Source organism: Ceratotherium simum, chromosome 12, assembly GCF_057802395.1.
Source record: "Ceratotherium simum simum isolate JZ-2026a chromosome 12, ASM5780239v1, whole genome shotgun sequence".
Lineage (NCBI taxonomy): Eukaryota > Metazoa > Chordata > Mammalia > Perissodactyla > Rhinocerotidae > Ceratotherium > Ceratotherium simum.
Window position 1 is genome coordinate 3,188,315 of NC_141911.1, and position 26,995 is coordinate 3,215,309.

Genomic DNA, 26,995 nt, shown 5'->3' on the forward strand with positions numbered 1-26,995 from the left:
TCTGCCCTCTTGGAGCTACCTATGTCCTTGTAGGGAGTGTGTCCTGTTAATCTGCAGCTTGTGACCCCTGGAGAGGGATGTTGCCCCTCCTGGTCCAGCCTGCCTTCACATAGCCGAAGTCACTGCAATACCACCCACCCACTCTCTATACTGTCCAACACGACCGTGGCACAATAACAGATATGTATTTGGTGTTGTCCTCGGTTCCTGGCGCACAGCTCCTAAACCTGGGAATCTCCATAGTGATGAGTGTCTTTTGTATGCTAATGAGTTGATTGGTGGCTAGGGGCCTCTAGATAGCTTCGGGATGGGGACTGGTCCCAGAAAGACCACGGCATGATTAGAGGGTTGGAACTCTCATTCCCACCACCAGACCTCCATGAAGGGGAGAGAGGCTGGAGATTGAGCTAACCACCAGTGGCCAATGATGTAATCAACCGTGCCCATGTAATAGAAACTCCCTAGAAACCCCTTAGAGATGGGGTTTGGAGAGCTCCTGGGTTGGTGAACACATCGAGGTGCTGGGAAGGTGGTGCCCCGGGGAGGGCGTGGAAGCTCTGTGCAACACCCTCGTACCTTGCCCTGTGCATCTCTTCCATTTGGCTGTTCCTTGAGTTGTATCCTTTATAATAAACTGGGAATAGTAAGTAAACTGTTTTCCTGAGTTCTATGAGCTATCCTAGCAAATTACTGAACCTGAAAGAGGGGTGTAGTGGGGACCCCTGACTTTTTGGAGAGTTGGAGAGAGGTGTGTGTACCCTGGGCACCCAATACTTGTGACTGGCGTCTGAAGTGGGGGATGGTCTTGTAGGACTGAGCCCTTAGCCTATGGAGTCTGATACTAAGTTTGGGTGGTTAGCGTGAGAAATGAATTGAATTGTAAGACCCACGTTGGTGAACCAAGCGTTGCAGAACTGGTTGTTGGTGTGGAAAAAACCCGCACATTGGTGTCAGATGTGTTGTGGGAGAAAACACCATAGAGCAACTGAGGCAGCCTCCAAAGTTCTCATTCCCAGCCCCAGATGACTGATGACCAGGGGTTACTCCCTTCAGGGCTAGGCCAGATCTGCCCATAGAGGCATGGCCTTTAGCCATAGGAACGCACTGACAGACCCCGTGAGAACCCAACTCAGCAACTCCTGTCGCCAGGGGGAGAAGTGTTCATATGTAGCAATGGCACCATCCTGTGACAGAGGTTCACAATGATGACATGCAGGCATTTAACAGAGGCTACATTATGTTCATTAGACTGTTTAAGAAGGGAAGGTCGTATGTAATCTGTTTTAGATTAAATAGATTTAATACAACACATACATAACATGATTAAAATAAGAAGTTTGAGTACATAAATGAGCAAGGTTCAATTATCCAGAAGACAGCTTAGAAAGAACAGCTCACTCTTGTGTGGTATTATTGTGTTGCCATTTTTATTAAAAACCTACTTCCTGGGGCCGGCCCAGTGGCGCAAGTGGCTAAGTTTGCGCGCTCTGCTGCGGTGGCCTGGCGTTCGTCGATTTGGATCCCGGGCGTGCACCGAGGCACCGCTTGGCAAGCCATGCTGTGGCGGCATCCTATATAAAGTAGAGGAAGATGGGCACGGAGGTTAGCCCAGGACCAGTCTTCCTCAGCAAAAAGAGGAGGATTGGCAGATGTTAGTTAGTTCAGGGCTGATATTCCTCACCAAAAAAAAAAACCAAAAAACCTACTTCCTGACTCCAAGCCCCATGTCATTTCCTTAATAGACTACCCCAAGTTCCCCGGGTGCCCTATGACCCCATGGCATGAGGCAGAGTGTTTCCGTGTGCACGTGTGACCCCCTTGATGAGGATGTGACAAAACCCATTCTGCCTCATTTAGGGTCTGGTGCCTTATTAGCCTCTCCCAGGCTACAGCCCCTCACCACACAGCTTGGGTGCCCTGGACACCGACTCCAGCCGCTGCACTGTTGCCAGCCCCAGGTCCTGGTGAGTGTCAAGCTGCGGTCTCTGTCTAGCTCCTGCCTCTGTAGAAAGGGGACAAAGAACCGTGCTGACTTCCCTAGGGTCAGGAATAGCTCCTTCTGCCTGGGAAGCGTTATTTCACAAAGGTTCAAAGAGACCTGTGGGTTCTGCTCGTAAATAGGCAAGAGAGCTTGCCAAAAGGCAGACCCCAGAACCCCTGCTGGAGGGAAGCAGTATGTGACACAAAGCTTTTCCAGTAGAACAGAAGTTCCAGACTCAGGGACCCCAGATTCCACCGGGTGGCCCTGGGTTCCCACGTGCTGTGGGTGGAGTGGGCGTGGGCCCTGGAACTTGAATCTTTCTTGTGACATTGCATGGATCTTAAAATAAGAGTTTCACAGCTTGATGGGCCTGATGGAAACACTGTATCAGGTGAGACAGACCCCGGATGGCAGTGATACTTCAGGCACACACGCCTAGGACTTAATTCCATATCAGGTGGACGGTGAGTTACGCTCTCAAGTGGGAAGAATCACCCAGGAGCTCGGAACTGTTAAGAGCGGGATTCATTGACCTGCTATCTGAGAGGCAGCCGTGATTTTGATTAAACCAGACAGCTGGGCTTCTAATCCTGGCTTCATCACTCAGCAGCTGTGTGACCTTGGGCATGTTGCTTACCCTATCTGTGCCTCAGTTTAGTCATCTGTAAAATGGGGATAATAATGATTGTGAAGAGTAAATGGGTTTATATTTCTAAAGCACTTAGAACAGTGCCTGGCACATGTCAGTGTGTGTTAAATAAAACAACATAATCCGGCAAAGGCAGATGATTGAAAAGATGAGGCATTTCCAATAAATGTCGTTGAGGCTCAAATGTGTGGATTCTTTCTCATGGCTGACTCCTCGCCCCAAAGGCAAGTGATTCCTGAATGGGGCTGTAGGGAAGGGAGTGCATGAAGGGTTAAACCCCCAAGTGAACAGAAAAACAAGTTCCATCTGGTCCCCGGGACAAAGCGACAGCCTGCAAAGCCCCCAGCCCGGGCTCCTGCTCAAAGGACACATTGCTTTTTAAAATTCCAACTTGTGGCTGCCTCCATCTATAAATCAACCAGTTCTCCACACCCTAGAGCTCAGAGCAGGATTCACAAATGGCAGTAAGAGATTCGTGTTCCCAGAATAGGCATATGAAAGTGCCTTTGCACTCAGGGTACCCAGCCTCCCAGCTTCCAGAAAGGTCTCGGGGCTAGTGCTTCATCCATGACCCCCCTTCAAAGCAGGGATTGCTCTCTGGGTGGCAAAGAGAAGGAAGGCGAGACAGAGCAAATGGTCAAGGCTCAAGCTGGGATTGGGACTTCATTTAAATGCCCCACTTAAGGGAACTGTCCACGGGACTCAGTGGCATCCCCATCTTTATCATTGACACAAAAATAAAAGTAAAGCCGCTTGTCCTATCTCCCCACACCACTGCTGGGACCCCGTCTTTAGATGCCAGGCTGAGAATGGGGCAAGGCTGATTAGTGCGATCCATTGAGTACTCCGCAGAGGCACTGGGGGAACCCTATTCAGAGAAGCAGTGGGCTTCCTCTTAGCTCCCCATTGATCTGCACACAGGGCAGCTTCTGCCCCAGCATCCCCCACGGGACGCCAGGCCCCTCCAGCCTGGAAGGGGAGAGGGAGCCAGGGTGAAACTCAGGGCCCTTCTTGTGGACCTTTGCTTGGGGCAGGGCCCCTCAGATTTACCAACCCCCTGGACACAAGCCCACGCCCGGATGATGCCGAATCCAGCCCCAGCACTAACCCCGCAGAGCAGGGAAGTCATTCACAAAAAGTTGACAATTCAAAGTTACAGTTTCCACAGCAACAGCACTCAGACCATTTGGGTAGCTGAAGCCTTTTCCTCTTCGCATTCAGGTTTTTTCTCCCCAAATAGCATTTTTCCTTATTATTAAAGTAATACATGTTCACTGGAGAACATATGGAAATTACAGAGAAGTGTAAGGGAGAAAATTAAAATCACCCTTAATCCCACCATTTGAGGCGATCCAATGTTAACATTTTGATGTATTCTCCATTTGTCTAGTTTTTTTTTTTTTGCATGCATAAAAAGATATAATTTTTGAAAATTGGGACTATAGCGAAATTACTGTTTTATCATTTGGTTTCTTTCACTTAAAAATATATTGTAAGACTTTCCAATAGCCTTAAATGTTCTTTGAGAACATGATTTTTAATGGCTACACCATACTTTTTCATCTGGATAGAACATAGTCTATTTAACCAATCTATTGTTGAACATTTAGGTGGTTTTCTTTTTTTCCTTTCGCTATTTTAAATAACACTATAATGAACATCCTTTTACATAAATTTGTGTGTCTGTCTCTGCTTAAGTAATCAGATTAGAATAAGTCCGTAGAACTAAAATTAGTGTTCAAACACAAGGAACATGCTAACGATTTTAATCCACATTATCAAATTACCCTCTGGAAAGCTTGCAGCAATTTGTACTTCTACCTGTAATGTATACTCTCCTTTAAAGAAACCCAAAAAACCCAAACTACAAATTTGGTTGGTTTTAAATGAAGTCCTTACCATTTTTAAAAATTACATTTCTTTGAATTGAAGCTTTCCTCCCACATTTTTAATAAACTTTCTTCTTCCTATAATCACCTACTAACATCCTTTGCTCTTTTTCTATGGAGAATTCCTCTTTTCCTTATTGATTTATAAGAGCTCTTTATGCATAAAGATAATACTCCTTTGCCATATTTCTGGCACATATGTTCTCTCAGTTTGTCATTGGATTTTTATTCTGTTTATGGCATTTTTTTTTAAAGTGCAGACGTTTCAAATATTGTTGTAACTCACATCTATCCTTCTTTTCCTTCATGACTTTGTCCCTTGGTTTTTATGCCTTCTCCACCCTGAGATCAGATAAATATTTACCTGTATGCTTCTTTTCTAGTTATTTTATGGCTGTGGTTTTGGGTTTACGTTGACTGCTCTAAACCGCCTGGATTTCATGTACAGATGGGGTTCTGCATTCATTTTTCTAATGGTCCTGAGGCTCAAGTCCACGGGGCCAGGTCAGAGATGGTTGCCAGGGAGATGCAGGAATTGACCTGTCTGCTGCTCCTGCCTTTCAAGAGATCTCAGCCTGGCAAGCACTGGGTTTTTGCTAGTGAATGGAAGAAATGAACAAGGAGGAGGAAATAGCTGTTCCACGATTACAGACTGAAAAAAGTACATCTCACGTGGCTTTGTTTCCCATTTGAGATAGGTGAGGTGGAGGATGGAGAGCACCAGATGTATGGAGAGCTGGTGAGCAGCTTCTGACTTAGCACATTAGAAATCAAGGGATTGGATCCCAAACCTGAAATTAACCATCAATCTATTTGCAAGATGAAGAGCTGGAGGCAGTTTTGCTGGCATCGCATGTCACCGAATATAGGTTTTCATGAAGAGGGAATAGGGGAAGAGATAACTGGGACATTAGCTCTCCAGAGATGTGGGTCTTCTCTTCAATCCAACCCCCAGGGGGCCCGAGAGTCAGGGAGTTCCAGGTGGGATGGTGTGATCCTGAGCAGGGGATGGTTACCTCGGCCACCATCCAGGAAGACACCGCTGCAGACTGCCCCGTCTGCCCAGCCTCAGGAGATTACTGCCTTCCATCGTCCTGACTTCAGTCCAGCCCCCAAAACCATTTGCTGAAGCTGCTTGCTCAGTTTCTGAAGTCAGCTCTGCATGCACTGACAAGACGAAGGGTCAGTTTGTTCATTCCTCAGGTTTACTGAGTGTCTGCTATCTGCAGGACCCCCTGTCCAGCCTTGTAGATCTAGTCCTCTCCAACCAGGGATAAAATATTTCCTTTCCATCTCTCCCTCGCCGTCATTTCCTCTTAAATCTCTAACACACACACACACACACACACACACACACACACACACACACCCTTTATCTACCCCCCTTCTATCTGGAATCCCATATCCTCTAGCCGTTGCCTTGCCTCGGCCGTCACGTTGCAGGCTGCACAGCTCACCTGGGTGTGGACCATCACCATCATCATCATTTACTGAATGCCTCCTGTGTTGGCACTGATGCCACATGTACGTGATCTCTTGTAACCTTCATCCAATAATCTTCATTCAACAAATACCCCTACTATGTTGCAGAGACTGTTCTAGTGCTTGGGATACACCAGCGAATAAACCAAAGATTCCTGCCCTCAGGGAGCTTATATCCCAGCTGTGGGGTGGGGGTGGGAATAGACAAAACAAACAAACACAATAAATGAAATTATATGTAGGTTAGAAGGTAATAAATACAATGGAAAGAAGTACAGAGGGATAAGGGGGCTCAGGAGCTCCAAGGCTGGCCACCTTGAGAAGACGACATTTAAGCAGAGATTTGAAGGAGGTGAGGATGTGAGCCATGGAGAAATGAGGGGGGAGTGACCCAGGGAGAGGGACTCGCTCTTGCCAAGGCCCTGGAGCATGCCTGGTGCGGCCAGGAAACAGAAAGGAGGGCAGGAAGCCGGGTGAGCAAGGCACAGAATGGTAGGAGTTGAGGTCAGAGAGGTGACATGGGCCAGGTTACATGGGGTCTTATAAGCCATCACGAGCACTTTGGCTCTTACTCTGGTGGATCTTGAGCAGAAGAGTGAACTGATCTGACCTGCAGATCTGAAGGCTCACTCCAGCTGCTGTGTTGGGAATTTGCTGGGTGTTTGGGACAAGGATTCTCAATCCTAATCTTTCTTGACCCATCAGCAGCATCTGACCCAGCTGGTCACTTCCTCCTCCTACATACATTTTTTCACCTGGCTTCTGGGACCAGTTAGGAGACCAGTTAGGAGGCTATTGCAATAGTCCAGGTAGAGAGACGGTGGCCCTGCCAGGGTGCTAGCAGTGAAGGAGAGGAGAAGCGGTCAACTTCTGCACATATTTTGAAAGCAAAGCCAAGAGGGTTTCCTGGTGGACTGGACAGGCGGTGGGAGAGAAACAGCAGCTACTGCTGACTCCAGGGTGTTCAGCTAACACAGTGGAAGGCTGGAGCTGCTCTTCGCCAAGATGGGGAAAGACAGCAGATGCAGCAGGTTTGGGAGGTTGTGGAGACGGGCCACTCGGGGTTGGACTTGCTGCCTTTGAAGGGTCTATCAGATACCCCACTGGCCACACGAGTGGGACATCATATAGATGACATTTAAAGTCACAACACTGATGGGACCACCAAGGGAGACAGTGTAGATAAAGATGAGAAGACCAAACACCGAGGCCTGGGATATCCTACATGAAGAGGCTGGGGAGAGGAGGAGCAACCAGTAAAGGAGACTAGAAGTGAAGAACCAGAAAGGGCAAAGGCCAATCCGGAGAGTGGGGGTCCCGGAAGCCAGGTTGAAAAAATGTATGTAGGAGGAGGAAGTGACCAGCTGGGTCAGATGCTGCTGATGGGTCAAGAAAGATTAGGATTGAGAATTGACCACTGGATCTTACCTGGAAATGGATATTATACCCATTTTAAGGTGAGGAAAAGGAATCTTCAAAGAAGTAACTTGCCCAAGGTCACAGAGTTACAACCAACAGACTGAGGTGTAAGACAAAGTCTGTGCGAAGCCAGGGCCCCAGTACTTCTCATGCTAACCCCTGAGGGTCCACACGCTCTACCCCAATGGAGGTGGCTCTGAGACCAGCAATTCCCATTCCCATTAGACTAATAATATGCAGGAAGTCTGCAGGTCGGGGGAAACTGGGGATGAACAGAGGACCACTAGCCCAATTTTAAAAATCTTTTTTTTTTTTTTGATGAGGAATATTGTCCCTGAGCTAACATCCTCTCCAGTCGGTGTGTACGTCTGCGCCCGGGATCTGAACCGGCGAAGCCCAGGCAACCGAAGCAGAGCACATCGAACTTAACCACTACGCCACCAGGCCAACTTCTAAAAATCTATTTAATGCCAGGTGGGATGTGAGGGGTATTCTCAGTGCAAGCAGGCCTGCCTCCGCACTTCTTCTCTTCCAACTGGCTGTTTCACCCACCTAATTAGAGGCCTGGCCCTTGAGGGCTTTTCCTGTTAGTGGCCCCTGGTTTAAGGAATTCCAGTCCAGGGATACTTCTATTTGAATAGAAGGGCATTTCCACAACCAATTTGCAAAGGGAGAGATGGGATGAGGGGTGCAGAGGTGTGCACGCTTGACCTGAGTCAGGGACCTCCGTTTCTTCCTTATTGGATAGGTCTCCACTGTCCAAAGGCCCGGGCAATGCCTTCCTGCGCCAGCTTGCCGGGCTACCATGCCGGCTCGCGTTGCCTGAGGCAGGATGACGGTCACCTATCTCCCCCTGGTGTCAACTCTTGCAGTTGCAGCCCCAGGAAACAGCAGGAGGGGATCTACGCCTAGCGCTAAGCAGGGCCTGGCCCTCCTCCCTTCCTGGCCCATAGGGGCCTGTCTGCCTTGGCCTGGGGAAGGTCTGCTCGTCTATGCTGCAGGGTTCTGAGCCACCGGCACAGGCCCTGTGCTTTCCCCATGCGACGGGAAGAACTCAGGCCTGGGAATTAGAACGTTGGACGCCTTACACTGACTCTACCTAGGGTTAGTGGTGCAGACTGCGGATGGGGAAGAAACCGAGGGTCTCTGATTTGTGCATACCCCTGCATGCCCCACCCTGCCCATCTCTCCCTTTGCTAAGTCGCTTGATATCGCCGGGCCCATTTGTAAAGGGAAGGGACGGAGCAAGGGGAACTTCACTAACCTCTCTTTCCCCATGTTGGGTTAGGGCCTGGCTTCTACCCTGGGACTGGAGCTCAGTGGCTGAGGGGGCAGTTGGGAAACAGTTCAGGCCATTTGGGGTACCCTGCAGGTTGCCCTCTAGCGCCCACACAGACCTGGGTTCAAATCCTGGCTCTGTTGCTCATGAGCTCTGGAGTCTTTCTTTGCCTCAGTTTCCTGATCTGTAAAATGAAGGTGGTCATACCCACTAGGTGGCCGCTGTAAGGCTGAAGTGGGACGATGTTACTAGAGCACTCAGCACAGAGTCTGGCCACGTGGAAACGGCCAGTAAACGGCACCATGTACTAAACGCTTGGGGACCACAGGGATGGAGGGGCTTGGGGACCACAGGGATGGAGGGGCACAGGAAAAAGCACGGCACAGGAGCCAGGGCATCTGAGCTCTGGTCTCATCACTCCACTTCACACGTCTGTGTGTTGGAGCAAACTCGTGTCCACAAGGTGTGAGGAGACTCACAGGACGTGCGGGGCAACAAGCAGACAGGCGCTGGCTCTGAGGCCAGCATCTGTCTTCCCCTGGGGACCCTGGCCTCGGCTTCCCCAGTGTGGGCACCAGCCTGGCCCACCTCTCAGGACTGATCTGAGATAAGGGCTGTCCTGACACGGAAGGTGCTTTGAAAACTGCAACCCTTACAGTCGTGTTACCAAGGGACAACCCCACCCCGCACTTAGCTCCATATCGAGCGTGAGTCTCACCGCAAGGAACTGCGTGCTTTCCTGCCCTCTCCCAAGTACACAAAGGTCTCTGCCCTCAGGGAGTCTATGTCTAGTTGGAGAGACAGACAAGAAAACCAATGGTGAGAATACCGAAGCCGACACCAGGGGCAGGAGGAGGTGGATCCTGTCCCCTCCAAAATCTTGGGAGAAACGTCCAGTTAAGGGAAATACAATTCCCAGAAGGGAAGCTAGGCCAAGGACAACTGGCTACTGGCTTGGGCAAAGACGGACAGCGTTACCAGACCCTTGTACAGTGAGGAAGAGGCTGGAACTGGAGGCGGAGGCCCAGCCAGTAGTCCAGGCTCTCTATTAATCTACAAAGGCTACAAACTGTGTGATTCCAACTATAACACATTCCGGAAAAGGCAAAACTATACAGACAATAAAAAGATCAGTGGTTGCCAGGGGTTAGCAGGGAGGGAAAGGTGAGTAGAGGAGCACGGAGGATGTTCAGGGCAGGGCAACCACTCTGTATGATTGCGTAATGATGGACACGTGTCACCACACATCTGTCCAGACCCCTAGGGCGGGTGAGCCACGAGGGAACCCTCATGTAAACTACGGACTCTGGGTGATTATGACGTGTCAATGCAGGCTCGTCACTTGTAGCACAGGCACAGCTCCGTGGGGATGCTGGTAGTGAGGGAGGCTTGTTGGGGGTGGGAAGCGGGATAGAGAAATCTGTGTACTTTCTGCTCAGTTTTGCTGTGAACCTAAAACTGCTCTGAAAAATAAAGTGTATTAAAAGCTAAATAGATACATAATCTCCCTTGAGCAGCTGTTTCCGCATCTGTAAACACAGACACCATTCCCCCCACTGCCCGCCTGCCCCACGTTGCCGTGGTTAGGGCCAGACGGGCTCTAAGATAGAACCACGCACTGTCGGGCACCTGGGGTGCACTGGTAGAGAGAGAGATGCCCTCAAAGTTCGACGGCATGGCAATGGCCCCCACTGGCCCCCCCAGCAGCTACCCCACACTGTTCTCGGCCTGTGCCCACCGGGAGGGCTGTCAGACTGCAGTGGGCCCCTCGTCCCAGCAGCAGGTCTCCCACCTCCCCCTCTCCTCCCCTCCACCCCCAAGTCTGCAAGTGTTAACAAATAACCAGGGACATTATTACTCATGTACAACCTTTCTCTGAACGCCTCTGTAGGTCCCCCCTTCTCTCTCCAGTGAGAGCAGCAACAAGTCACTGCAGCACACAAAAGGCACGTGTTCGTTCCTCTAACTGGCTCCGACAAAGGCTGGGCAGCTATTTTAAAATCCAGGAAGCCTCTGCTCACACTCCCAACAGGCTGCTGTGAACAGATCCCAAACCCGCGCAGAGCCCCACTCAGACGCTTGTGAATGACCTTTCTTTTTCCAACCAGGATGCAAACCCACTGAACTCTCCTTTCAGGCCCCATATGCCCCCTCAGTGGAGCAGCCCACACAGTTTTTTCAAAGAAACATTATTTGATCCGAAAGACATCTGGAACCTGTTTCCCCAGCACTTGACTGGAGGCTTTCAGCCGATATCAGATGCTCAATTACAGAGCAGACCCCGTGTTGGCCTGTGCTGTGGGAGCATCGCTGTGGACTGGGAGCAGGCGCCTTAATAACCAGTTCCCAAGGGTCGGGCTCAGGTCTGACCAGAGCAGTCAGTATAATGACAGGAAGGGTGAGGAGATCAAGAGCACTGGGAGTGAAGATCAAGGCTGAGAAGCTTCCTAATGAAGCCGCCCCGGAGCAAGAGAAGCACCTCCCAGTTCATTCTTTTAACAATGACAACAATGAACATTCTTACCATTAGGAGATGCCTGGGGTTGTGGGGTTTCTGTTTGTGCCCTTGGCTCCTGCAACAGTGTCCAGAGACGGGCAGAGGGGACAGCTCCGTCAGGATTGCTCTAGGGAGTGGACTCATGAATGGGTGAGTGCGTGGTAGCTCGAGTCTGCACGGACCTCAGGGGCTGTGTTCCAGGAATCTGGGTGGGTTCGAGAGGTTGAACTGCACAGGGGACAGAGCGGGGGCTGGCAGGCAGGAAGCCTGCTGTCTGCGGCTGCTTCTTCCACCCCCCAGCTTTGGCAAGTGTGACCTTGGGCCATGTCCCTCGCCTGCGGTTGTGGGGGTCATCCCTACTCTGCCCATCTCCCAACGTTGCTAGAAGGATCCTGTGAAACCCTGCATGGGAAGTTTGTTTGCAACCTGAAAATCGGACTGCAAGTGTTGCTGTCCGCTTGGTGACGAGCACCGCTTCTCTTCCACCGGTCCCGGTGTGGCCAGAGGCGCCCCCATAAGAGCTGGCTGAGTGGCCTGGGCTGGGGTGGAACACAGTCCGGTGATTTTAGCGACTTTGCTCAGGGACAAAGGATAAAATGACATGTGAGCAGGTTCTCCTCCACGCACGCGGACTCGTCCTGGCGCTGGGCGCTCTCCTCACCCGCTCCACTTGGCCGCCTCTCTGTTACAACCTCACTGACTCCTGCCTCTGGGCCTCAGTCACACACGGGCCTCCCAGAGCCTCCCGAAGCCCAAACCCATCGTCTGTGCCTTGTACTCTTCAGACTACAAACCAATCTCTTATCATGATAACAAGTGATACCATTTATTAAGCTCCGTCACGTCATGTGCCAGGCACTGGGTGACGGTCGCATGTCATTAATTCTTCCCTAAACCATCACTGGCGCATCGGTGGATCCCACCAGTAGACTCCTTACTGTGTCTTGACTTTACCTTCTGCCCACAGCCCACTGTCCTGATTTTTCTCTCCGTCCCTCAAGAGCAGTGCCAGGCAATCTGCCAAATCCGACGGCTCTTCCCCAGCCTGGCCCCGCGGCAGCCTCCCCATTGCCTGTCTGACCTGACCTCTGCAGGCTGGCTGCTGTTGACCACTCGATGTCCTCACCCCAAGTGAGCTCTGTCACCTCGAAGATCCCCGTCCCCACCCCCAGATGCTGAGGACCCAAATCTGGGCCTCCAGCCCTGCCTTCTCTTCTCAGCATCAGGCCCTAGACCTGCTTACTGGGCGGCTGCCTCCGGGTGCACGCAGGGTCTTCAAATTCCGTGTCTGCAGAAGCTGCTGCCCCTGTCTGTCGTCCCTGCAGATCTAGTACTTCTCTGTGTCCCTTACTTGGTGAAAGCACCATTATTAGGGACGGTGCCCAATCCCACCTGCCAGCCTGATAATTATTAAGAGCACCCCCTTTGCTCTCAAAATCATCTTGTTTTGGCAGATAAATTACATGCTCAGTTTTACTCTCCCACCCACCTGCCCATCACAGAGACCCAGGGTCTCACCGACTCTCCCCTCCCCTGCCGTCCCTGCCCCTCCACAGTCACCAAGCCCTGTGGAGTCAGCCTCCTTTATATCTTTCAGGCCCATGCTCGTCGTTCATGCCCTCACCTCTGCTGCTCCAGCACGGTGCCCTCCTGCCTTCCACCTCACCATTCTTCCACCAGTGCTGCCGGAGTGACCTTCCCGAACTGCAAATCTGATCATGTTCACCAGCCTGAAAATCAAATGGTGCCCACACACCCCAGCCTGGCTTCAAAATAAAATCCAGGGGCCCGCCAGGTGGCACAGCGGTTAAGTTCACGCGTTCCGCTTCAGTGGCTCTGGGGTCCCCGGTTCAGATCCTGGGCGTGGACCTACTCACCGCTCACCAAGCCATGCTGAGGTGGCAGCCCACACAGAAGAGCTACAGCTCTACAACTATGACATACAACTATGTACTGGGGCTTTGGGGAGAAAAAAGAAAAAGAGGAAGATTGGCAACAGACGTTAGGGCAGGGCCAATCTTCCTCAAAAATCAAAACAAAACAACAAAACAACACAAAACAAAAACAAACAAAAAGATAAAATCCAGACTTCACACCAGTGCCCACAAAGCTTCCGTGGCCCCTCCCCATGTGGCCATGCCCCTTCCTGAGCCCATCCTGGCTCCCCCATCTATGCCCTGCCTATTCACCTTCCGCAGTTCAGCTGAGGGTCACCTCCTTCTGGAGGCCTTAGAGCACCACTGACACCCTGCGTCTCCACCTTTACCGTCCACCTCTCTGTCTCCCCACCTAGAGTGGGAGCTCTGTGATGGCACCTTTTATCTTTGAATTTCCAGCACTGACATGGTGCCTGTGTGTTCAATAAATATTTGTTAAGTGAATCACTTGGCATCCCTAACACCAAATCGTGTGCTGGCTGCCGTCCCGGAGCAGGTGGGCCTGCGCTTGGCCGCCCGCATGCACACGTGCTCCCCTGGGCAGGGAGTGCCTGCCTCTCACCCCGTCTTTCCCCAGTGAGCGAGTCTGCCCCACCCACCAGGGGCTGCTCCAGCCAGAATTACCCTGGGGTCTGGAGCCCTGTGTCCTGTCTCGGCTAATCATTTTGTGGCCACAGCGCCCTCATTCTTCTGTGCTGTGTGTGGAGAGAAGGATGGGAGTTGGGCTGGTGAGCTCCTAGGTCTCGGTCAGCGAGGAGAGTCTGTGACTCGACCTCACGTGTTGTCCCCAGATCTCCCGGCCTCTATAAAATTTGTGTCGAAACTTGTGTCTCCACCCTTGGGCTGATGAGGGCAAGGAGGCGGCCCCAGAAGGCAGCAACACAGACGCTGCAGGCCCGGGGTGGCATGGGGACATGCCTACCCAGCCTGGTAGGAGAACACTCAGGTCCCCTGCTTTCTAGGGAGGAGAAACAGGGCAGGAGCTGAGCCTGACGAGAAAGCCGAGGGCCAGCAGGACAGAATGCTGCAGTCTTGATCCTTCCCTCTGGTGCAACGCACACTCCCCATTTAAAGGCAGTCTCTCCACTTCGAAAGGGTCCCGGTTGGCTAAACTGAAGGTGAAGGAGGAGCCACAGTCAAGAGGCTTCTCGGGGGCCTTGCAGCTTTCGTTGGTTTGAGCAGGGATGCATTTTAAGACGTTTGCCTCTTTGTGTTTGTCAAAGCGGCAGGGGAGAAAGCTTCCTCTAACTTCAATGCCTCTCCCAGCTCTCCGGGCTGCTGGCACAGGGACCGCCCATATTCTCCTGCACTACTTTGCCTTCCGGGAGCCCACCTGGCTTTCTCTTGATCTCTCTGCTTCCCCCTGCCCCCCTCCAGCTCACACCCACCAGCCTGGGTGGAGGAGAGACTAGCGCTGGCCTGGGGCCCACTAAGCTCCGCACCTTTCCTTCAGATGACCCAAGACACTCAGCAGCTTAAAGGGCAAACCGCTGGGCTCACCCATCTCATAGCTCACACTCCAGGGGCGTCCTTCCACCTGCCATTCATTCATTCATTCATTCATCCACCCAGTCGCCCAGACAGCCAACATAGGGTCTGCAATGTTGCTAGGGGCTATGGGTGGTTCAGAGAAACACAACACGTGGCCTTGCTCTCCCAGAGCTTAGAAATTGGTTGAAGCTGTGAGAGATATGAATAAGCAACCACAATACAAGACAGAAGGAAATAAATGTCTGGTTTGGAGGGTAGGGGATATTTTAAAATCTCAGAGAAAGAAGAGATCAGCCAGGGATGGGGGTGGGGCCCAGAGGGAGGCAGTCAGGGAAGGCTTCTTGGAGGAGGAAACGTTTTGGTGGGAGCAGGGTGTCCCAGAGTGCAGGGTCCGAATAGGGGGAAGTGGCTTCAGCAAAGACATGCAGGCAGGAAGACCTCTGGTGGGCAGGAGGCACTGCCCCACGCCCACTGCCCCCTCCTTCCAGAGCCATGGGGCTTGTGTGGGGGGCTTCCCTGGGTATGTCCACTGGCAATGCTGCTTTGGTGGCATCCCTCTAATTGCTTTTGAAGCAAGGTGCTGTCCCCACAGAGCCAGTTACCAACCTCTTGTCCTTTTCCGTCAGGCCCTGGGCCCAGAGGAAACGCCTCCATCCTCTTCTCTGTCACCAGGATTCGGCTCCCTGCCCACTTCTGAGGGACCCTGTTCCAGAGAGCACCCCTTCCCCTCCGCCTTCACCAGCTGCTCTCTACAGGGGTTTGTTCCTCTTAGCCCTCAAGGGAAGCTCTGGCCACCCCCTCATTTCTCACCGCCCCAGCCTGTCTTCACCTCTTTGCAACCACCTGCCTGAGCACCCACTGTGCTTCGTGTCCTCGGAGAGCCTGCCCTCAGCAAGGCCTCCCAAGCCGTGCCAGCACCCCAGGTCCCGCGGAGAGCCCTTGCCAGTGGTCCAGGGGTCAAGCCTTTGGAGTTGACCGACCGGGGTTTAAACCCTGGCCCCGCCACTTTCCAGCCCTGCGCTTGGTCTGATTACTTCCTTCCAGAGGACCTTCCCCTGCTTTTCCTACCCAACATTCTTTCCCCCTCTGGTAACCAGCACCTTGAGTCTCCTTTAGGGGAACCACCCTCTGCTGCTTTCTGCTCTTGTAGATTAAGTGGGGCTGCCCAGGGCCACTGTTTGGTTCAGGGATGGGCATGTGATCCAAGCAGGACAAATCTTGGGACTTTTAATGGTTGGAAAGGGTCAATCTATTCCCACTGGGATTGATAAACTAGTAAAACATAAATCTGAAGCTGATGGGGTCTCTTTGTCACCCAAAGGGGTCTATTTACACATAAAATCAGCATTGGAAAAGGTAGAGAAAAGGGGCAGATAGCTAGATTCCGGGTGACATTGTGTGAGCACCTGGATCCAGCCATGCCTGAAGATACTCCTGCAGTTTTCAGTTTGTGAACCAATAATGCCTTCCCTCTTTTTCAGCACGAGTCAGTTTGAGTTGCCTCTTGTCACTTCCACAACAGTTTTGACTAAAGAAATACTTAACTTGGGGACTTGATGAGAGCATTAAATAAAATGACACATGAATACTACTGAGCATAAAGTCAAGCGTTAAGTGGGTATCACCCGATGAATGGTGGCTTTTGATAATTGTAACTGAATCTGTCTTCTCAGAGGTCAAATTTCCATAAACTAGTTCTATAGTAGCAGAATACTACTTTTTCTTTCTTTCTTTCCACCACTGTGACCAAATCTTACTTTGCAAAATCTCTACCCTCCTTGGCTTTCTTGGCCACAGCTCTGTGTCCTTCACGAGTCTCCAGGTTTTCTCCCCACCCCACCTCTCGGCTCAGACAGGATGGGAGATTTCAGGGTCTGGAGGGGGTGATATCTGTTCTGCGTTACGTGTCCATACCCCAGGACAATCATTATCAACTAAACTGAATCAAATGCAAAGACTTGTCAAACTTCCTTCTAACTTGTCCCCTCCAAGGACACCAGGTACTCACAGAAGTCTACACTGCCATCTAGTGGACATGTGCTACAATTTCACGTGGGACGGAGCCCTTGGCTGAGAATCCGTCTTGGGACAGCCACTGGGCTGTGAGAGCATCTGGTCCAACCTCCTCACTCCATATGTGACAAACCCAAGGACGAGTGAATTAATGGTGAAGTCAAGAGTCTCGTCCCATAGGGCGGCATGTACTCTTCCCTACGGACTGCGTTCCTGCCCTGCTTCTGCGGCCCTCCACCTCCTGTCCCAAGAGTTAGAATCACAGTGACCCATACTTTCTCTGCTCCTCCCACCTGTCCATGCGTGTGACCTGGGCCAAGGGTCTCCAGAGAGAAGGGCTGACGTGTGTGCTTGGATGCGTGTGCACGTGCATGAGGCTTGGGAGGGTTGAGGGAGAGGAGACCCAGAAGGTCTCCTCATTACTTGCTTGCTCGGCCTCCCGGAGGAAAGGACATTTGCCATGGTTGCAGAAACCATAGCCTCTCAAAGTTCCATGTCCTCAGTCTCACAAATTGTGAGACACATCGCAGTCTATTTGTTTCCTGATAGTGAAAAACAGTGCAAGAAAGAAAGAGAAGAGAAACCTGTGCAATCCCCCACCTCTGAACTCAGTATCTTGCTGTGCCTGTGCCGATCGCCCTCAGGCCTGACCAGTGGCAGTAGTGACAGCCCCTAGGCAGGAACGACAGAGGGGAAGAGCCCACTGTGGCCTCTCCCTGTCACAATGCACAGAGGAGACCAGAAGGCTGGTTTCCATGTGCGTGTGGTCACATCCTGACCACGACCCTTCCGTCTCCACCCATTAGTGACCTGAGTCCTGGACACATCACCATCCTCGTGTGTAGGCTGACACTGGCCACTGCTACTAAAACACAGCAGAGAGCGAGGGTCGCCCTCCACCCCCGATGCTTAGGGGGCTCAGTATGGCCCAGGAGTCAAGGAAGAAAGAAACAGTGACCAGAACACTGGAGCAGCTCCCCCAGGACGTGGCCTGGCCACTGGGGGCAGCAGCAGCAGCAGCCCCACTTCCCACTTCCACGGCCCTTCCCCAGGCTTACTACATCCCCAGACCAAGGGAAACTTCCAGAACAATTTGGTACTAATCATTCCTCAGTAAAAGGAATAGTTATTTCCAATTCTTATGCTTCAATCTTGTATTTTAGACAACTTGGGGCGAACTTTTGAGTGGGTTTCATATCGCGATGACCAAGAGCCGAGACACACTGACCTCTACTTGTTTAACCTACGTGACAGGCGCTGCCCGTTACAAACGAGCTCTGCCCCACTCAGAAGATCACTGTGCAAGCCCAGCCACCCTGTACTGGAGAAAGGGCTCCCCACAACGCCTTCTCTTCTCCTTTTCTCTGCCGACTCTGAAGCACACACCAGGTGGTCTCCACGTAGACTGAGGAGGCAGGCTCTGGGCCTCAGGGGTGCAGGGGCAGGGAAAGGCCCGGCAGAGAGGCCCTTGAGCCTGGCCAAAGCTCCCATCTGCAGCCCTCCCACCCAGCCCAACCTCCTCCAAGGCCATGCAGCTGTTCTAAGGAGGGTACATGCTCATGGCAACAGCCATCTGGTATCACCAGACCCAACCCAGACTGCTCTGCACGCAGCTTTAAGACCCCTAGCTGAGTAACCTCAGCCCACAACTCGCCCCCAGCAGGCGGGCCCTGCTCACTCACCTCCATGGCCCCAGGGAACTTGACGATGGGCTTGGCCCAGGAGGTGATCTTCTGTCTATAGTTGTTGCAGACAGGAACAAACATGCAGCCAACATTCCCCAACTCTGGGTAGAAAACCTCAAGGCCCCTGCAGAGAGAGGGAGGTGGTCAGCCCATGTCAGGGTTTTGGGGGAGCCTGGGGTTCACTGTCGGGCATGTTAAGTCCAGTGGGATTGAGTGCTAGAGCTGCCACTGACTAGTTGTGTGACCTAAGAGTTACTTGACCTCTTGGTGCCTCAGTTTCTTCACCTGTAAAATGGGGACACTGATAGTATCTACTTATAGGGTTGGTGTGAGGAAGAAAGTAAGTGATCCATGTTCACTGCAGAGCCTGGCATGTCGTCAGTGTCAGAAAGCGTTGACTATTGTCTGTATTTACTTCTGAGAAGGATTACACATACTTCGGCAGGTCTGGTCAGTGTCTTTCAAGTAGGATTGGGTTTATAAGAATAATATCGACACACTGCTTTTCAGGAATGTTCTTACTATGGAAAGAAAGGTTTAGCAAGTTAGCATAGTGGGCACAGACTTCTCTCTCCCCTAAACAACTGAGATCCTCTCCATGCCTGAAAATCCCACCAGAAGTTAAATAATCCACTTCTTTGGGTTAAGTACTGCCCATACTGTAGGCTCTCCAACTACCATTCATTGTGCTTTCAAAATGCAAATCTCTCTCAGGGCATGAAACGTCTGGTCACTAAACTGTAGGATGCATCCGTTTATCCACTTTTTGAGAAGAGCCTGCACACGGGTGTTCTGAGAATCGGGCTGGTCCTACAACTTCACCAGGGTCAGCCTTCAGGGCTCGTCTGGATGTGAAACTCAGGGATGTAAGCCAGGCTTTCTAACAGACATATAAAATAATCTTTGTGCCAACTTTTTCTTTCTTTTTATTTTTACCTGCCCTTCCTCCCTGCCCATCTGTCATTTTTTATCACCAAGACCCAAGGTCTCTGTAGGGTTCATTTGGGTAGGATGGCTCACTGAGCAAGGAAAGGGTCCTCAGCCTTTCCAAAAAGTCCAGTGTGGGTGAGCAGCTCCATAGGCTGCCAGGGGTCACCCAGAGCTGCCTGTGGTTCCCTGCTGCAGGACTGTCTGAAGGGGACCCCATGAGAACATAATTAGAGGGAGCAGATCTGGAAGGGAGCTCTCAGGGTTGGGACCCAGGAGGGGGGCAAGGACAGCTTCCTGGTGGGAGCCCCACATTCCCTTCCCACGGCTCCTGAGGTCCCGCCTTGGGCAGAGGCAGCTGGAGCCTGCGACACCTGCAGACGTAGGACGCCTCCGCAGGCCTGCACCCCCAGTGCCAGGACTCGGGCCAACTGAGGCAGGGCAGTTCCCCGAAGCCAGGAGCTGACCCGCCAGCTGGCTTGTTTCTCTGAACTCTTCGCAGGTTTACAGTAATTCCTTTTGGATGGCATGGTTTTAATAACTAGTGAAGAAGTTTTGGAGGACAGGTTTTCATTTCTCTTCACAGCAGCGTTTTAAGGACTGTTCGGTTTGTTTCTGCCACAACCCCCTGCCGCTACAGCTAGTCGGATGAGGCCGAGAGAGGGGACCCTCCACTGGCAGAGAGATGGAGATTCAGCACACAGCACAGAACGGGGAAAGAGCGAGGGGCACAGAGGAGGGAAACTGAGGGCCAGGGGGCCTTCCCGGGGGGGAATGAATAGGTCTCCTCTTTTTATCCCAGCAGAATGGCTGCAAATGTTAAAACAGTTAAGCAAAATCACCCAGCTGCCATTTGGAGAGTGGGCCTAAAGCCACAGAGAAGGCCCTGGCAGGGTACATGTCAGGGGACCGCAATCAGGTCCATGCCCCAACCCCCGTCACACCCACAGGGCACGGCCAGCCTAGCGTTGGAAGCCCACATGTTGCTCCACGTAGCGGAGGTGCCAAGGGCACGCGTGGGCCTCCGTCCTGTTGAGCAGTTTTGTCAAAGGCTTAGAAAAGGACATGGCAGGCAAATTTATTAGATTCGCGTATGATGCAAAGCTGATAACTAACAATTCAGACAATCAAATCGGCCCAAATGAAGATCTGGACAAGCCCAAGATGAAGTGAATCAGAGATTAAATTTAAGGGCCGGCTGGGTAGCATAGTGGTTAAGTTTGTGCGTTCAACTTCAGCAGCCTGGGGTTTGCCGGTTTGGATCCCTGGAGCAGACCTACTCACCACTCATCAGGCCATGCTAACGCGATGTCCCACAGAGAAGAACTAGAAGGACCTACAACTAGGATATACTACTATCTATTGGGGCTTTGAGTAGAAAAAAGAAAAAAAGATTGGCATCTGTTGCCAATCTTCCTCAAAAAAAAAATTAAAAAAATAAAATGAATTAAAAAAAAAGAAATTAAATTTAGTCAGAACACATTTTAAAACTTGCGTTCAAGTTCAGAAAGCTGAATTGTGTCATCTTCCTGACTGCCTTTCCTGTTCAGGTGTACCTCACACAGGACACATTCTAATCTCCATCCCGAGATTTTGGGCATTTCCTGGACTCCGTGACAGGATAAGGGGCACCCGAGAGAGACAGGAGAAAGGAGCAGAGGCTCTGGTCCCAGCTTGGCCATGATCTAACATTGCGTAATGGACAGGGGGGATGGCATTTACTGGGCCCCCCAACAGATCAGGTGCATCACATGCGTACTATTTCTTTCATACCACAATTCCTCGAAGCATCTGTTATCATTATTCTCCTCTCCCAGGTGAGTAAACTGAGGCCCAGAGAAAGTCAAGGAAGCAGCCCAGGGTCTCACAGTTGGTGAACTGAGCGGAGAAGAGGGATGTGGTGTGGTAGGCAGTGCCTGAGATGCCCAGTGATCCCTGTCTCCTGTATTGAGTGACTCACTTCTAACAGAGAGAATCTGGCCAAGGTGATGGGAGGTCACTTCCAAGATTAGGTTATAGGAAGACTGGCTTCTGCTTGAGGCCCTCTCACACGCTCTCCCTCTCGGATCCTTACTCTGGGGACACCAGCTGCTATGCTGTGAACGGCCCCACGGTGAGGCCATGAGGCAAGGGACTAAGGCCTGTCAACAGCCACATGAGTAAGCTCAGAAGCCGGGCAGCCCACCCCAGACCAGTCCATACTTCAGATGAGATAGCAGCCCCAGCCAATAGGTTGACTGCAACTTCCTGAGAGACCCTGAGCCCGAGACGCCCAGCTGAGCCATGCCGAGACAGACTGTAAGACAAGTGTGTGCAGCTGCTCAGTTTCAGGGCGATTTGCTGTGCAACAGCAGAGGACTGCTACAGAGGCTGTCTGCTCTTTCCCCGTACCACACGGCTTCCCGGGTGAGTCACTTGGTTTCTCCAGGCTTCCATTTGACTAGATGTCACTTAAGTCCCTTCAGCATTGTAAGAATTGGATCAGAGAAAAATAGCTCCCCAGCTGTACCTGTGGAAAGGGCTCAGAATTCCAGCTGCCTGAAAGAGAGGGTGACAAAAGGGCCCATGGAGATGAGGCTGCCTTCACAGAGGTATGAGGAGACTCGGGGGGCACCCCCACCCTCTATTGTGTGGTTCTCAGTGTGAAAGTGTGGGGCGCCATGCTTAGAAAAGAGCAACAGGTCTGTCTCCAACCAACCCTTCCTGAAGGTGAGGCCCACAGGCCCAGAACCAAGGCCCCTGAGGAGCCATGAAGGATGGAGGTGGATGCCCTGATTAGAAAGAGCTTCAAGCGAAGGTGTGGGGGGGGATGACATCTGTCTCCAAACATTTGAACAACCATCAAGAGGAAGAGAAACTAGACTTGTTCGATGCAGCACCTGGGGCAAAACTAGGAAGAAAGGGGTGAGTTAAAGAAAGTCAGCCTCTGCCTTGAGACAAGGAGGCCCTCGCTGGAGGATGAGCTCGTCAGCACAAAGGACAGGGCTTGGGGACGCGGCTCCTGGTCACCAGGAGAGGAGAGGCCACCAGGGCCCTTGTGCAGGGCGGCAGGGAGAGGGTTGCTGAGTGGACTCACTCCTTGGCTTCAGGTCGGACGACTGTGGTTCTCTTGATTCTGATCTTGAGCCCGGGGTTCTGACTCTCAGTGCTGTTGTCAGTCTAGTCTGGCTTCTCTCAGGAGTAGGTGAGGTATTATTCTGGAAGAGCTTTTCTCTCAACAATATTTCCCACTGCTTGTCACTGTACATAAAATTTCTCCTTTATGGATTAACATTTTTAGGCATTGAGTCCTAACTACAAGAATTCTCTATTAGACTTTAAATGCCCATGAGAGGAGTGGCTTCTCTGGGGGGGGTCTCTTGGCAAGGTCAGAAGCCTGAGCTGAGCAGGGCTCCTGGGGAGGGACCCAGTGCAGGGGGTACTGATCTCTCCTTGGGGGTCTGATATGTCCATGAGGTGTTCTCATTCAGTGATGGTCTTTTACAAACAAAAATCTTCAGCAGTAATAAAGACAAAGCTTCCCTTTTGCAATGATGGTTTAGAATCAAAAGACATTGTCCTAGCATACAACCCTAGTGTTGTAAGTCCATGCTTCTCAAACTGGGGGGTCTAGGTGTAATCTATGGAGTCCTGAGAATGGCTCCTGCAATGGACTAAATGTTTGTGTCCCCCAAAAGTCATATGTTGAAATCCTAGCCCCAGTGTGCTGGGATTAGGAGGTGGGGCCACTGGGAGGTGCCTAGGTCATGAGGGTGGAGCCCTCATGACTGGGATTACTGTGCTTAAAACAGTCCCCAGAGAGCTCTCTCACCCCTTCCACTGTGTGAGGACACGGCGAGAAGACAGCCATCTATGAACCAGGAAGGTTCTATGGCAGGTTCTCACCAGCCACAGAATCTGGCGGCACCTTGATCTTGGACTTCCCAACCTCCAGAGCTGTGAGAGATAAATGTCTATGGTTTGTAAGCCCCCTGTCTATGGTATTTTGTGATAGAAGCCAGAATGGACTAACACAGCCCCCCTTTACCGGAGTTTGAGAAGCTCCAGGCCCTGGAGGAGGGTCAGCAGCTGGAGGTGGGTGGGGGAAGAGCGTGAGTGTAGCGCCAGACAAGGGGGGTTGAATGCCCCTCTGCCTCTTGTCAGCTGTGTAAGCACCGCGGGCAGCTGCAAGATGGGGATGAGAATACCTGTTTGGTGGGTTCCTGATAACAATGGAATAAGTCCAGGAGTCTAAAGCATGTAACAGGTGCCCAGAGCTCCCACGTGTGCCACGGAGACAGGCCACCAGGGTGCCAGCATGTGGACCTTCGCAGGGCAGAGCCAAGGGCAGCTGGGCCCAGGTCACCTCCAGTGACCATACACAGAGGATCATTTTCTATGTGTCCCACAGTGAACATGGGAAGCGCAGTGGGCCCCCATAATGGGCTCTTCTCGTGGCCTGCCCCTGCCTTGCCCTGGCCCAGCTGACCTCTCAGCTCGTGGGGCTTGACCTTCTACCACCAGAGTAAAAAGCCGTCCTGAGCCCGGAAGGTTCCACTCAGCAGAGCACCTGGAGGACGGGCGCCCACATGAGAGACGCAGCCGCGTTCCCTCCTGCGCCCACACAAACCTCACTCGGAACTGTTCGCTAGAGTTTTAAAAACGTAGTGATAGAAACAACACTTATTTTATTTTATTTTTTGGATTCAACTACCTAACTTTTTAAGGGAAAGCGTTTATTTATCTTTCTGAAAGTAGTGTCTGTAGCATTCAAATGTACGCAAGAAGACGGAGTAAGACGTGAGAGTTCTTCCTCCCCTCACTTCCGATGGCTTCAGCGGGATGCGGCCACCTTGGCCACCAGACTGGCAGAGGGGGTTGGCAGCAAAGTGGCCTGGGCAGCTCTCAGGATGACCCACGAGGCCAGGACAATTAGGACTGGCCTTTCTAACCAACAGTCATGAGGAGAGGGCTGGACCTCGATGCAGAGCGGGAGAAGCTCGTGCCCTGAGGAGGGAAGAGGACAGCCTCCGAACCCAGCTTCTGCTCTGGACAACGTCCAGTGACCTCACTCCCTAAAAGGCCTGCCTGTCCCGACACTTCCGGGGCCTCATTACCAAAAAGCAAACCACCACCTCTCACCCACGGAGGGTCCAATCACACTCCCTCTGTCAACTGCCACATTTCTTTACAACGGCCACTTTGTTGGGGGGAGGGAGCATTCCGGGCTGTAGGGAGGGATGGTCTCTCTTGGGGTCCCAGCAGGGAGGGTGAGGCCAGCACCACAGGGGCCTCAAGTTTGGAGGCCCCGGGGGAGCCTCCTGGTCTTGGGAGAACTGCCTATGGAAGGCAGGAGCCCGTCTCAAAGTCCTTCCCCCAATGCCGTCCTCCATCAAGGTGGTCTCCAGAGCTGCCTTCTTTTCTGCCTGTCCACAAAGGCTGCCTTAGGAGACAGTGCTCCTTGGTTCTGGAAACACCCCTCCCTGAGACCTCTTCTCTGGTTTCCACCCACCCGGTTGCTGTGTGGGGTCCTGCTAGCCTTACTTGCAGAGGACAGCATCATTGTCAGACAGGGCCTCGTAGACGCACGGGTCATTTTCCTCCTCGTCTTCTGTCACCACCATCGTAAGACCCAGAAGCAGGGCTGCCATGGCCAGGCTCATTTTCCAGCCCATGGGCACCTGGAACAGAAGGAACCTTCAGAGCTGACGGGCCCTCTGCTGGGGTACACTTCCCATCCCTCACACCCTACCCCAGGGGCCCACCTGGTGGGACAGAGACCTCCGATAAGCAGAGAGAGAAGGGCGGGCAGCTGCCTGGGCTCCGGCAGCTAATCCGCCACCCGGACACAAGCACCTTGGGAGGACCTGGGCCTACTCCAAGCTGGACTCGATTTGCAGTCCTGGCTGAGGCCCCTCCTCCGTCAGAGCAGGGCTTTGCTGTCACTCTAGTCCTGGTTGCCAGGGCAAAGAGCAGGCTGCAAACAGAGGTGCTTATGTAACCTCTCGGCACTGCTGTGTGCCCTGCACCCCCACGCTCCCTCCGCCTGAGGTCAGCTGGCTGAGGGCCAGCCTGCTCCTTTGGCTTTGAGGCCTGGGAAGCTGATGACCCCAGGCTTTAGGCTGGGGGCAGGTTCTGGGGGTGCTTGTGAGAGCCTGACCTTAGTTGTTTTTCTAGAAGTAGGAGTTTGGCTGGCCATGCCCCTTGGACAGCTCTGCTTCTCCCACCCGCAGTTCCTCCGCCACCTGCCATGACAGCCTCGGGGCTGTCCGGTGGGTGGTGGGTGTGGTTGGACATAGAGACTCGTGTAGGAGGGACTGCTGCACGTAGGGAGGGCCACCCGGGCCCCCAGGGCCGCTCTGGAGGGCTGGCTGAGGACAGAAGGATGCTGCGGACTGCACCTCGCAGCAGTGCTGAACTCAGCACTCTCCCAAAACACTAGTCTCTGGAGGAGCCGGCTGGCAGAGCTGCCGGGGCAGGGGTAGCTGGGGGCAGGGGTAGCTCGCACCAGCGCTGTGCCGTGCCAGAAGGAGGGGTGGCCTGGGGCTGAGCTGCAGTGAGCCTGCAGCAGGGACTCAGAGCGCAAGCATTCCCTGGGGGAACAGGCCTGCAGGAGGGTGTGTGTGGGACTCTGGCTGGAAGCCAAGCGGCAGGGGAAGACCAAAGGCAGGTCTCCCACAGCCTTTCCACTTGATCTGCTCTCTGTGCTCTCTGAGATGGTGTGTGTCAGAGGCTGCTCTGAGCTCCACCAGGCTGTGACGGGGGTGGGGGCACTCTGCCTTGCTAGGATGCACCACTTCTCCCTCCAAAAACAGGTGAAGCGACCCATTGCCCTGTGCCTTGCTCAGGAAGATGAGATCTGAGACCCTTGCTATAGAGGGTCTGTGGCTAGATCTTTAGAGAAACGACTGTCAGCATAGCTTGCTTTCCAGTTGAATTCCTGCTTCCAGGATCCCAACTTCTAGGAAAAAGCCCTTCTTTTGGGCTACCTATTAAATGCATTTCTCAATAATTGGTCTCCGTGAAGTATGACCAGGGTCCCCCACAGAGAACGCACTCTCGAGATGTCTCCTACGGAAAGTGTCTCCTAGCAGCCTCCTCACAAGACGGTGGTGAGAGGGAAACGGAATGAGTTATGTGAGGCACTTAGTAGGCGCCTGCACGGAAGGAGTGCTCACTAATTCATGGAGAGTGTGAGTATCCTTCCACAGATCCACCTGTTCATGCGTTCATTCATTCAAAATCCATTTTTCCAAAGAGTATGGAGCACACCCCATGTGTGGGCCCTGTGCCAGCCCTGAGCCAGCCCTGGGGTATAGGGTGAGCATGGTCCCTGTCTTCGTGGAGCTCATGGGACAGCCAGAGCCAGAGGACAGTGCTGCCAGAATGGTCATCCAAGGCCAAGAGACTCTCGTCTTCAAAGTGGCAGCCACTAGAGAAGCCAGAACTTTCCTGGGTGCCAACAGCCCTTAGCACCCACAATGAATGGCTGTCTGGAGGTGGGGGAGAGTCCAGGCTTGCTCCTGTTCAGCCCGCTCACGTCAGCAATTCCTCCTTACTCAGTTTGCACCAGGCTTTTATCATTGAATTCTCGTGATGATCCCCTGAAATAGGCACTATTATTATTCCATTTTACAGAGGGAGAGACTGAGGCACAGAGAGGTTAGCTAACCTGGACCTTGGTCACAAGTAAGTGGCAGACCTGAGATTTGAACCCAGGCTGTCCGGCTCCATGCTGTTAACCACTCTGCTCTACTGTCCTCTCTT

At 52.4% G+C, this 26,995-nt stretch overlaps 1 protein-coding gene across 1 annotated transcript in view; it reads right to left on the bottom strand.

The window, feature by feature from the left end:
• The window catches only part of PEBP4 (phosphatidylethanolamine binding protein 4), a 199,009-nt gene extending 174,106 nt beyond the window's left edge, over positions 1-24,903 (bottom strand). Inside the window, exons 1-2 of the mRNA XM_004442284.3 lie at positions 24,773-24,903; positions 18,320-18,446 (exon numbers count right to left, since the gene is read on the bottom strand). Of these exons, the coding sequence (XP_004442341.2) occupies positions 18,320-18,446; positions 24,773-24,903 (258 nt within the window). The remainder of the gene's footprint in view (positions 1-18,319; positions 18,447-24,772) is intronic.
• Positions 24,904-26,995: the final 2,092 nt, after the last annotated feature.